The sequence below is a fragment of the Hydra vulgaris genome, chromosome 03 (assembly GCF_038396675.1).
Source record: "Hydra vulgaris chromosome 03, alternate assembly HydraT2T_AEP".
NCBI classification, from domain to species: Eukaryota; Metazoa; Cnidaria; class Hydrozoa; order Anthoathecata; family Hydridae; genus Hydra; species Hydra vulgaris.
This window is the reverse complement of record NC_088922.1, coordinates 9,967,501-9,979,704: the sequence shown is the minus strand read 5'-3', so window position 1 is coordinate 9,979,704 and position 12,204 is coordinate 9,967,501. Positions and strand designations below refer to the sequence as shown.

The 12,204-nt window shown below is 28.6% G+C and overlaps 1 protein-coding gene across 1 annotated transcript; it reads left to right on the top strand.

Moving 5' to 3' along the window:
• The first annotated feature begins 3,161 nt into the window (after window positions 1-3,161).
• LOC136078450 (uncharacterized) lies at window positions 3,162-3,854 on the top strand. Its single transcript, XM_065794222.1, has one exon. The coding sequence runs from the start codon at window positions 3,162-3,164 to the stop codon at window positions 3,852-3,854; it is 693 nt and encodes a 230-aa protein (XP_065650294.1).
• Window positions 3,855-12,204: the final 8,350 nt, after the last annotated feature.

Below are 12,204 nucleotides of genomic sequence, written 5' to 3'. Positions count from 1 at the left end.
ATATCCGTTCTTTTTAGAATGTAGTAAACGTGAAAGAGATTTGAATAAAAAAAAATATTTGGAACATCTTGGATTCGGAAAAGGAGGCTTTATTGTTGATTCAGGAAGTCACTCTATATTTGTCACTGATTATGGAAACTCTCAGATACCATCAACTTATAGTGATGATGAGAGAAATAAACTTTATAAACTTATCTGGAAGATAGTGATTTTTATTGTGTAGAAAGGGACATTAAAGAATCACTTAAACAATGGAATAATGTTAAAAAACAGGATAAATTAAGAATTATAGATATGTACTTAAATTAGAGTGTGATTTCAAAGAAAAAAATAATAAAGTATTTTATCAATGGCACTTATATTAAGATTATTAGAAACAAATGATATCATTTATAAAGACTTTGAGATTAAAAAGAATTGTGGAACGTTTAATATTGATTATTTAAATAGTTTGCTAAAACGTAAAACGTAAAACGTAACGTAAAACGTAAAACGTAAATCATTGAACACAACATAAACTTTTATGTTGTGTTTTTAATCTTTTTTACATAAAAACAAAATATCATTTATAAAAATTACAGACACTGAAAAGAGAGATCAAATTGTAAAAGAATTATCAGAGAGTAAAAAAAGAATACAGCAGAATCATCTTAGTGAAAAGATCGGAGATTCTAATTTGCAGATAGACTTGTCAAAGTTGTACAAGCCATTAATTGATAGTCAATCTGGAATAAAGGAGGATATATCTAAATTGCAAGATCAAGCTAATCAATTTGCTCTTACGTTTTCAAATGCATATCCTGAAATATTTACTTATGGATCTAAAGAAATACTTTTTATGGATCCAAAGGATCTAATGCCTTCTGATGAATTTTTAAAGTTGGGAAAAATTGCAACAGACTATCTTAGGATGTATACTTATAGTAAAAAGTCTACAGACACTACATTTGGAATACATTATAAAGAGGGTAAATTTTTTACAGGAAAAGTTCCAATATTAATTAATAATGATGATGTAGATATAAATGGAATAAAATACATAGGTACTCCTGGTCTTTGGGAATTACTAACAAAGTCTAATCCTTATAAGGAAATATATAATATGGATGATCTTCACAATTATCGAGATATAATCAGCGCCGTAACTAGCTTTTCTAGTGCCCTGTGCAAAATTTCATTTTTCGGCCCCCTAAGCCTAACTTTTTTTGGAAAAATTGTAAATAAAAAATTTATTTTAATTTATTAATTTTAAAAATTTCTTTATTAAAATTGCACTTTTCTCGCTTTCATTTGCGCAAATTCATTTATAACGTTGTCATAATTAATATCTTTAACAATGTTATATTCAATAGAAATTATTGAAAGATTAGATAATCTTTCTTGTCCTATAGTAGATCTTAAATAATTTTTAATCAATTTCAATTTACTAAAACTTCTCTCACACGACGCAGTAGTAACTGGAAGAGTGAGAAATATCCGGATAGCAATAATAATATTCGGATAAGACTCAATTAAGTCAAAGTCATGAAGTCCTTGCAAAATATCAAGTGGAGTTGCAGTTTTAATATTAGGTATTATTGTCGATGCTTCAAATTTTATCTATACGATTTATCTTACGATTCAAGTGTTTTATTAAGTTTTTATTATTTTAGAAAGCTTACCTGATGATTTAGTTTAATGTAATTAATAGAATAATTGGCTTGATGTGGTTTAATAATTAGTTTTTTTATAGCTATTTTTAACCAATCTATATTTAAATAAAACAAACTTACGATGTTTTTATAAACGAGTATATTTTAAATTCTAATTGGAAATTATAAATTGTAATAATGTGTCATTAATGTGTCATTAATAATGAAAATAAGTTTTTTTATGTTGCTTTGATTAAAAATGAAAATTGCTTCACACATTTTTTAAATTCACCACATTACTACACACACAATACGTTTTATTCTATTGCCCACCAGATATCGTTGATCGAATTCGCGCCAAAATATTACAATTTGGAATTGGAAATGAATTTAGAAATTTTAAATTGCAGTATAGAATTAAATAGCACTGTATTGAAATACAATACAGTGCTACTTAATAGGAAAAAAAAATTTTAGAAAATTAAAAAAAAAATTAATAGAAGTATTTATTAATAGAACAAATAATTTTTCGTCAGTTTAAAGTTCCATTTCACGGCCGCCTAATCTACGGGCCCTGTGCAAGTGCACCTGTTGCACCTGCCTAGTTACGGCACTGGATATAATAATACAAACAGATGCAATTACTACTCATTCCGGAAAACCAAAGTCATCTCGGAGCGAAAAATACAAAGAAATAATAGCTCCCATTTGGAGAGAGTTAAAGAGAACTAGAATGCTTGAGTATCAAAGAGAATCAAAGGGAACAGGAATAGGACCAATAATTCTTCCTAGCGATCCTATTGCACTTCTTGATATGCTTGAGTTACGCATAGCTGCATGAAGAGCAGGTAATACTGGATCAAGAAATGAAGCTGTTGCAATTTGTGATGAATTGTTTAGACATGGTGTTATGAATAGTGATCAGTATAAAGCAATACAAAATAATCTAGCAATATGATAATATGAATATGATAATATGAGTAAAAAAAAATTTAAAAAAAATTGCGTACATAAAAATGCTATTTGTTAAAAATAAGATATATGTTAAGAAGCAAGTTGTTGGAGGAAGTGGTATATTTGACAGTTTAATAAATTTATTTAAACGAGCAGCATCATCAAATGTAACAAGAGTGTCATCAGCTATGTTGAAGAGGTTAGCTGCTAGCGATTTAGGAAAAACTGTAATAACTGCTGTTAAATCAGCAGGGAAAGAATTTTCAACATCAGCAATAGAAGCTGCTAAAGATGTTGCAGTTGAAAAAGGAAAACAATTAATTAGAAACGCATCTACTAAAGTTTCTCAACCAAAAACAGTCATTAATAATAAAATTTATGACATAATCTCAAATTTAAATAAAAAAGCTGATGAAGTTACACCAAATATAAATAATATAATAATGGGGTCTGCAATAAAATCAACAGCTATAAGGATAGAAGATCTAGCAAAAAAAGGCCGAGGTCTTCAATTGGCTTAATTTCTTTATATTTATTTTCCATTTTAAAAACTTTTTTTATATTGTATATAAAAAAATGGCAATTTCTGATATATTAAATTTTACTGATATCCCAACTGTGGATGATGGAATTGAAAGATTTGAATTCTATGAATATGAACCAATAGCTCGCACAAATTTAAATAGCACTGGAGAAATAAGAATTAACATTGAGCTACAAGATTTGTTCACACTTCCATCTGAGGCTTATCTTTTGTTTGAACGAAAACTTCTTAAACTTGATGGGACAGCTTATGCTAATGCAGATGCAGTGGCGTTTACAAATAATGGTATTATACATTTATTCAGTGAAATATCATATCAATTATCAAACCAAAATATAGAGTCAGTTTATTTTCCAGGTCAAGCAACTACAATTTTAGGAATGCTTAAATACCCAAATGACTTTCAATTAGCACAAGGATTAAATCAATTGTGGTACAAAGATTCTTCAACAACATCAGTACTTGCTGATAACTCAGGGTTTGCAGTACGACAATCATACATAATTCAGAAACCAACCACAAAGGGAACATTTTCATTTTGTATACCTTTAAGACACATTTTTGGATTCTGCGATGATTACAACAAAGTTATTTACGGATTTAAACATACACTAGCTCTTGTTAGAAAAAGTGATACTGGAGCAATTTTTAGAAACGCTCTTGCAGCTGCAGGAAAAGTTAATCTTGATAAAATATCATTGTTTATACCACATGTGATTCCATAAGATTTAGAGAGAGTTAATCTTTATAAAAGTATTGAATCAAAAGTGACACTTTCAGTAACTTTTCGCGCAAGGCAGTGTGATACTATAACTGTTCCACAATCTACAACGTTTTCTTGGAGACTTAGCATAAAAACATCTCCAGAAAAACCAAGATACATTATTGTTGGATTCCAAACAAATAAGGATGGAAATCAAGAAGTTAATTCTTCCGTATTTGATCATTGTGACTTGAAAAATATGTACAATATGCTTAATCAAGAAAAATATCCAGCTGCTGACTATAACTTATCATTTCCAAATCATCAATTTTCAAGAGCCTATAGAGATGCATCTGTATTTAGTGAAAAATTTTATGGAATGAACGATTTGATAACACAAAGCAACATAATTCCTTCAGACTATAAAGATTTATACCCACTCTTTGTTTTTGATGTTAGTAGACAATCAGAAAAATTAAAATCCTCAGTTGTAGATGTACAAATTAAAGCAACATTAATACAGCTGTTCCAGCAGATACTGAAGCGTTTGCTGTTGTAATATCGGATAAGTTTTTACACTTTCAATCAGACGGAAATAAGTTGAACGTTGTTTATTAACTTTTTTTTGAATTGATTTAAAAATTTTTTATCTTTATATAATAAAAATGTATTATATACAAGGGAAAACTTGCAGAAGTTGTTAAAAGAAAATAACATTTCACAAACATCTAAAAATTATGTTACATTAATAATGCTCGCTATAAATAATGGTTTGATAGATAAAGAATCAATCATGTCAAAAGCAACAGAAGCAACCGATGAGAAGAAGCCAATTGGAAGACCTAGAATACATCCAGTAAAAGATGTTGATGAGAAAAGATCAGTTGGAAAACCTAGAATACATCCAGTAAAAGGAGAGAAAAAAGAAATAGATCCAAAATATGAAAGATTAAAAACAATTAAGAAAAAACCAGTCACTATTCAATTAACAAACATAGAAACAGCAGAAGAAACAGTATATAAATCTTTATATAGTGCAATGCGTGGAACTGGTCATGGATATAGATATCTTGAAATGCGTGGTGGGAAGATTGATAATGGATATAAGATTGAAATATTAAATTCTGAAAAATTAAAAAAAAAATTAAAATATATTTAAAAAAAAATTTTATTTATAAAAATGGGAGATAAAAATATGGAGTTTTATAAAATGTATAAGCCTACGTCATGCACTTTGTATTGGAAAAAAGAAGATAAAAAATTGATAAATAATAATTTAAAAGATTAAAAAAAATCTTGCTATATAAAAAATGGAAAACATAAATGTTATGGATCCGAAAGACCTACTTTGCATGGGTCTGAAAGACCTACTTCGCATGGGTCTGAGAGACCTTCTTGATGAACCGATTCCATAAATATCATCCGAAATATTAACTCCTGAACCTTTTGTATATATAATAACAACTATTCAAAATGAGAGCCAACTTGAAAAACTGCGAACAGTAGAATATTACTGTAGAGTTAGAGGATGGGGGTGTGTATAATATTTTATATGAAGTTTATCATATGAAATATTTTAACAAGAAAAAAATATTTGAAAAATGATATAAAGAAAATGAAAATTAAAAAAAATTATCTTGCTATATAAAAATGGAAAATAAAACGGTGAAAGAATTAAAACAAATCGCTAAAGAGCGAGGAATTAAAAATTATTCTAGAATGCGAAAAAGCGATCTCATTACAGAGTTATCGAACACACAGATGCAATCAGTTGAACAGATAGGTACAAAGTTTCTACTTGATGAGCCTGTTCCAGATATATCATCAACAATTTTAGCTCCATCACCTTTTCAGTCTATTACACAAATTAGAAAAGAAATAAATAAAAAGATTAGTTCTCTTGCAGATTCGATTTTATCATATGTTCCTGATAAAATTAAAAAAACAGCTAATGAAAAGATTGATGAATTAAAATCTACAGTTTCAAAATTGTATCAAAAATACGGAATTAGAAATCCGATAGAATTTAAATTATCACGATCAGCTGTTAAAAATGTGACAAAACAATTTACAGCTAAAGGAATAAAAGGATTTGATGCTATATCATTCATGAATGCTGCTAAAAACAGTGCAATTAAAATACTAACCGAAAAAAGAAAATCAAAGGTTTATATCGTTCTCACTTGTGAAATGGAGCGTACTGATATTAAAACAGGAGAAACTGCAATCACATATGCACCACTTAGAACGAATAATGAAGTTGTATTAGAAACAACAGATTTAGACAATTTTTATGAAACATCAAAGCAGAAAATTTTAGAATCCTTATCATCTTTTCAACAGTTAGGATCAGGTTGGAGATTTGTTTCTATTGAAAAGATGGATATCAATTTTATTGAGTATAATCCTATTAAAGCTAAATCATATATTCCACTTGATAAAAATTTAGCAACTAAAAAAGCAATAATTAATATAAAGAATGAAGATAATCAATGTTTTAAGTGGTGTATTGCAATCCAACAGATAATCATCCTCAAAGAGTAGATAAAGAGCTTAAAGATCAAGCTGAAAAAATAAACTGGGATAAAATAGAATTTCCAGTATCTTTAAATCAAATCACAAAATTTGAGAAGAACAATCAAGATATCAGTGTCAATGTATATGGTTATGAAAATTCAGAAGTTCATATTTTGCATGTATCAAAGAATAATGATCGAAAACATTTAATAGATTTACTATTAATCTCAAATGGCGAAACCAATCATTACTGCTTAATAAAAAATTTAAGCAGATTACTTTCATCACAAACATCTAGTCAAAATACTAAAGTGTATTATTGTAGAAATTGTTTGTTAGGGTTTAATTCTGAAGAATCATTATCTAATCATAAATCTTATTGTGATACACATGATTCAGTACGTATCGAACTTCCACCACCAAATTCAACAATTCAATTTACTAATCACAATAAATCAATGAGAGTTCCGTTTGTAGTATATGCTGACTTTGAAAGTTTTATCAAACAAATTGACACTTGTGAACCCAATCCAAATGAATCTTATACTAAATAATATCAAAAACACATTCCAAGTTTGTTCTGTTATTATATTAAATGTTTTGATGAAAGTTTTTATCAAAGCAGTCCAGTCACATTTACCGCAAGTTGTGAAATATCAAATTTCCAAAAAAGAAAATTTACTACTGAAAACAAGCATGATTTTAATGCAGCAACTGAATGTCGCATTTGCGGAAAAGATCTTGGAAAAGATAAAGTACGTGATCACTGTCACATTACTGGAAAATATAGAGGTGCTGCTCATCAAAGTTGTAATTTAAGTTATAAAATTCCAAAATTCTTTCCAGTGCTATTTCACAATTTATCTGGTTATGATACTCACTTATTTATAAAGAAATTATCAGGAGAGAAATTGAGTTGCATACCAAACAATGAAGAAAAGTATATTAGCTTTTCTAGAGAAATTAAAGTGGATGAGTATATTAATAAAGGTAAGAAATTTGAAGTTAAACGTGAGATTCGTTTCTTATATAGTTATAGATTTATGCCTTATAGTTTAGGCGCTTTATCAAAATTTAACAAAAGATCAATGTAAAAATATCATAAGGTTGTATTCTGGGAAACAATTAGATTTGTTAGTCAGAAAAGGTGTATATCCCTATGATTGGGTAGACTCTGTTGATAAATTTAATGAAACCCAATTACCACCAAAAGAGTTATTCTTTTCAAAATTGAACGATGAAGATATAAGTGATGATGATTACTCACATGCACAAAATGTATGGAATGAGTTTCATTGAAAAACATTTAGAGATTATCATGACTTGCACAACGTTTCAGATGTGCTTTTACTAGCTGACGTCTTTGAAAATTTTAGAGATGTTTGTATGAATTGTTATAAATTAGATCCTGCTTGGTATTACACATCACCAGGATTAGCTTGGAATGCAGCATTGAAGAAAACAAAAATAAAATTAGAACTGTTGAGCGATTACGATATGATCCTAATGATAAAGAAAGGTATAAGAGGTGGAATCAGTATGATATCAATCAGATTAGGAGCTTCTAATAATAAGTACATGGATAATTATGATCAAACTAAACCATCAACATTCATCCAATATTTAGACGCTAATAATCTATATGGATGGGCGATGAGTAAGCCACTTCCAACACATGGGTTTAAATGGATTGATGAAGATGAGTTGAAAAACTGGAAATTAATTCCATGTATACTAGAAGTTGATTTAAATTATCCTGAACATCTGCATGATGATCATAATGACTACCCACTTGCTCCGGAAAGGGTAAAAGTAAATAAAGTCGAAAAACTAATTCCAAAATTAAATCATAAGAAAAATTATGTGATACGTTATGAAAATCTAAAATTGTATGAAAGATTAGGTCTAAAGATCACAAAAAATCATAGAGGAGTCATTTTTGAAGAAAAAGCTTGGTTAAGTCAATACATTGAGCTTAATACTATTCTAAGAACCAAGGCAACGAATGATTCTGAAAAAGAATTTTTCAATCTGATGAACAACTCAGTATTTGGAAAAACAATGGAGAATATTGAAAACAGAGTCGATGTTAGATTAGTAACGAACAGAGATGAAGCTGTAAGTTAGCATCAAGACCAAACTACGAAAGTAAAACAATATTTGATGAAAATTTAATAGCTATACATATGAAAAGAACTAAATTAATGTACAACAAACCAATTTACTTAAGAATGTGTATATTAGATTTGAGCAAAACTCTAATGTATGAATTTCATTATGATTACGTAAAGAAAAAATATGCTGATCGAGCAAAACTATTATTCACAGATACAGATTCTTTAACATACGAAATAAAAACAGAAGATTTTTATGCTGATATTTCTGAAAATGTTGAAAGCAAGTTTGATACAAGTGTGTTTAACCCAAATCACCCAGCAATTAATAATAATGTAGGATTTAAAGGTGGTCCTAATATGAAATATATAGGAATGTTTAAAGATGAAGCAGGTGGAGCACAAATTGAAGAATTTATCGGACTCAGATCCAAGTTGTATTCCTACAAAGTACACGGAGAAGATAACAAAAAATGTAAAGGAGTAAAGAAAAATGTTGTTAAAAAGTATATAACCCATGAAGATTACAAAGATTGTTTATTAAATAAAAGAGAACATATTAGGAAAATGAATGTAATAAGATCCCATTCACATGAAGTATATACTGAAGAAATAAATATAATTGCATTAAGTGCAGACGATGATAAAAGAGTTATTTTAGAAGACGGAATACACACTTTAGCATACAGACACTACAAACTAAAAGAAAATAAGACAATAGAACAATAGGACAATTAGGAAAAGAACCCAAGGAACCCAAGTGGTAGGGGAGGCCAAAAATTATTTTTTGAGAAAAAAATAATTTATAAGTAAAAATGAGAAATAATTATAAACTTATCAATGTTGAAGGGATAATTTTACCTAATGAACCTTTAACAAATTTTCAATTGTTAGAAGCAGCAAAAACACTAAAAAATAAAACATTTTAGAGGTGTATTTGTAAGAGATCAATTACCAAAAAATGCACAAAGAAAAGAATGTGAAATACTAAATACAGGAGATTCAAGTACAAATGGATTTCATTGGATTTGTTGGTATAAAGACGGTGAAAAGATATTTTTTCACCGTCTTTGTACCAACAATAAATAAGTTTTGACTCTTATGCACAACCCCCACCTGTCGAAGTTGTTAATTATTTGAAAAGTTCTGTTTATTATAATAGTGATAGAGTTCAATTTGGAGACACCTCATTCTGTGGACACTTGTGTCTCTATGTTTTAAAAAAACTAGATGAAGGATATGATTTTCAGAATATTATTGATAAACTATGGTAATTTTTTTTTCTTTATATATAAAATGCCTATTGATTAATTCGGACGTACAAAATTTATTCAACTACAAGTCGAGTAGTTTCAAATGGATTAACAGCATCTCAAGCTGATAGTATGTTTATTAGAAGAGATGGACAAAATAATGCAACTAGTGATGTTGACATGAATACAAACAAATTAATAAATTTAGCAAAAATAGTAGAAGATTAGTAGTAACAATAAACTCTGGTGATGAGCAAGTTGGGAAATCTGGAAGTTTTTCTGAGTTAAAAGGAGTCATTTACTATTATGCGTATTATGAGCAAGTCTGATGTAATAGGAAATGTTTTCTTTTACGCTTAAGTTAGATTTCACTTGTAAAATTGATGTAACCATAATATATTAATATATTATAGTTGAGGTTGAAAAAAAATGTGCCAGAACCCGTATTTTATACTACTGACAACTGATGTAATGAATGCAGATCAATAATTTCTGCTCAGTTTGTAGTTCAATACCAAGTCAAATAAACCAACCTCATATTGTGTGCAGTTTGCCATTAACACCAACCGGATTGAAGTATGGCTTGCCAACACTTCATGCATGGATTCGTTTCATGGAGTGTTTGTTAAAAGTTAGCTACAAAGCTGAATTGAAAAATGCAGACAAGAAAAAGTTAAAGCTAAAAGAATTTAATACAATCTAGGTTCAGAAATAAAGTTGGGCTGGTCATTGATATCCCTAGATCTGGTGGTTCTGGATCATAAAATAATGGCAATAATGCCTGATGATTCTTCAGAAATGTCGAACAAACAGCAGCAATTACTGATGTTGATGTGTATTTAAGTAAAATGATATATGTTGTGCTTTGTACTTTGTCATCTGGTTTTTACTTCGTGCTTCTAAGAGCCCTTAAAAGCACAAAGTTAAAACTTTAAAAAATTTCGCGAGTATCTTTCAAGAAAGTATATGTTTTCAAAGACAAACTAAGACCATTTATGCTTTATGTGCTCATCCGATCCAATAATCATTGCTTTATAATCAACAAAGCAACCTGAAAAAAGAAAACTTTCAAGATGGTGTTGCGCAACTCTTAAAAGAAAGTAATTCCTTTATTTTGTAATTTTGCCTCACTACTCATTCTAAATTTAGTCAATATAGCCCTAATATTAAATTTGTTATGAATTTTGTCCAGTGAAAATGAATTCTGGCCCACTGTGGTTACGTTGCCTAAATATCTTATGATAAAATGGTAACTAGATAAGAGATTTTTTGACCAATTAATTGGTCGATATGAAGGACGAAACGACCAATTAATGACAATTAATTGGACAAAATGACCGATTAATTGGTCGCAAAAAAAAAAAAAATATTTGTCTTCCTAATATTATGCATAACTTCGCGTCACTTTATTTTTATTAGATTTTTTATTATCACAATTTTTTTAAGTAGCACTATTTTGAAAATTGAGGTAAATTTCATAACTAAATCTCCTAATAAAAATGTCATCCTCGATGATAATGGTACTAACTTTAATTATTTTAATCAAAAAAAACAATATTATAATACAAACACTTTTAATTTTAAATATCATTATTCAAAGTCTCAATGAAAACTTTTGAAATTTGAAAGTATTATTGAATGAAATTAAGCACGATTTTAAAATTATGTCAGAAACTTGATCTTAATGTAGTTCGATTCATTAACTACGAATTTAATGCAGGTGAGCACATTAGCATTTTTATCAACAATTCAATTGATTATACTTTATGTGGCAAACTCTGGCATAACAAAAAAAGATTGCGAGTCATTATGCATTTAATAAAACTGAAAAAATAAAAAAATAATTTAGCTATGCTGTTGACATTTTGTTTACTAATTTAATGTTAAAATCCCTAACCAAATAAAAATATTTTCTCGCATTAGTAGTTAGTTTAATAATGTTTTAAAAATGTGTTCTAAACTTTTTTTAATAACCAGTGACGGATCCGGGGAAGGAGGGGTTGAGGGATATGCCTCCCCCTCCACCCCTCACCACCATAATCTTAAAGTTTTAAAATAATTTAGAAATTTAGGATCTTTTTTTTTTTGGGAGACACAAATGTAGTACAAAATACAAAAATATTTCAACATCCACCCCCCACCCCGACATCACCACAACCCAAAATTCCTGGATCAGTCACTGAAAATGAGCCAATAGTCGTCTAAAAGTAGTATTTTTAATTGTTAATTATTAATACTACTTATAGACCACTATTAGATCATTTAAAAAAAGCACTATTGGATATAAACAAACATATTTTTTAATAAACTCTTCTTTAAATAATAGTTCCAAAAATTTTATAAATACACTTCTACAAAAAGACTTTATCCTTTATCTTTAATTAGTCGACAAAAGCAACAAAAAGCTCTTATACTTTACTTGATTACATCATAAAAAACAACTTTCATATTAACCTTTAGTCTTTAGTCTTCAGCCAGGTATAATTTA

Coding starts and splice junctions, on each gene's coding strand:
- LOC136078450 (XM_065794222.1), top strand. CDS start 3,162: ATGGCAATTTCTGATATATTAAATTTTACTGATATCCCAACTGTGGAT.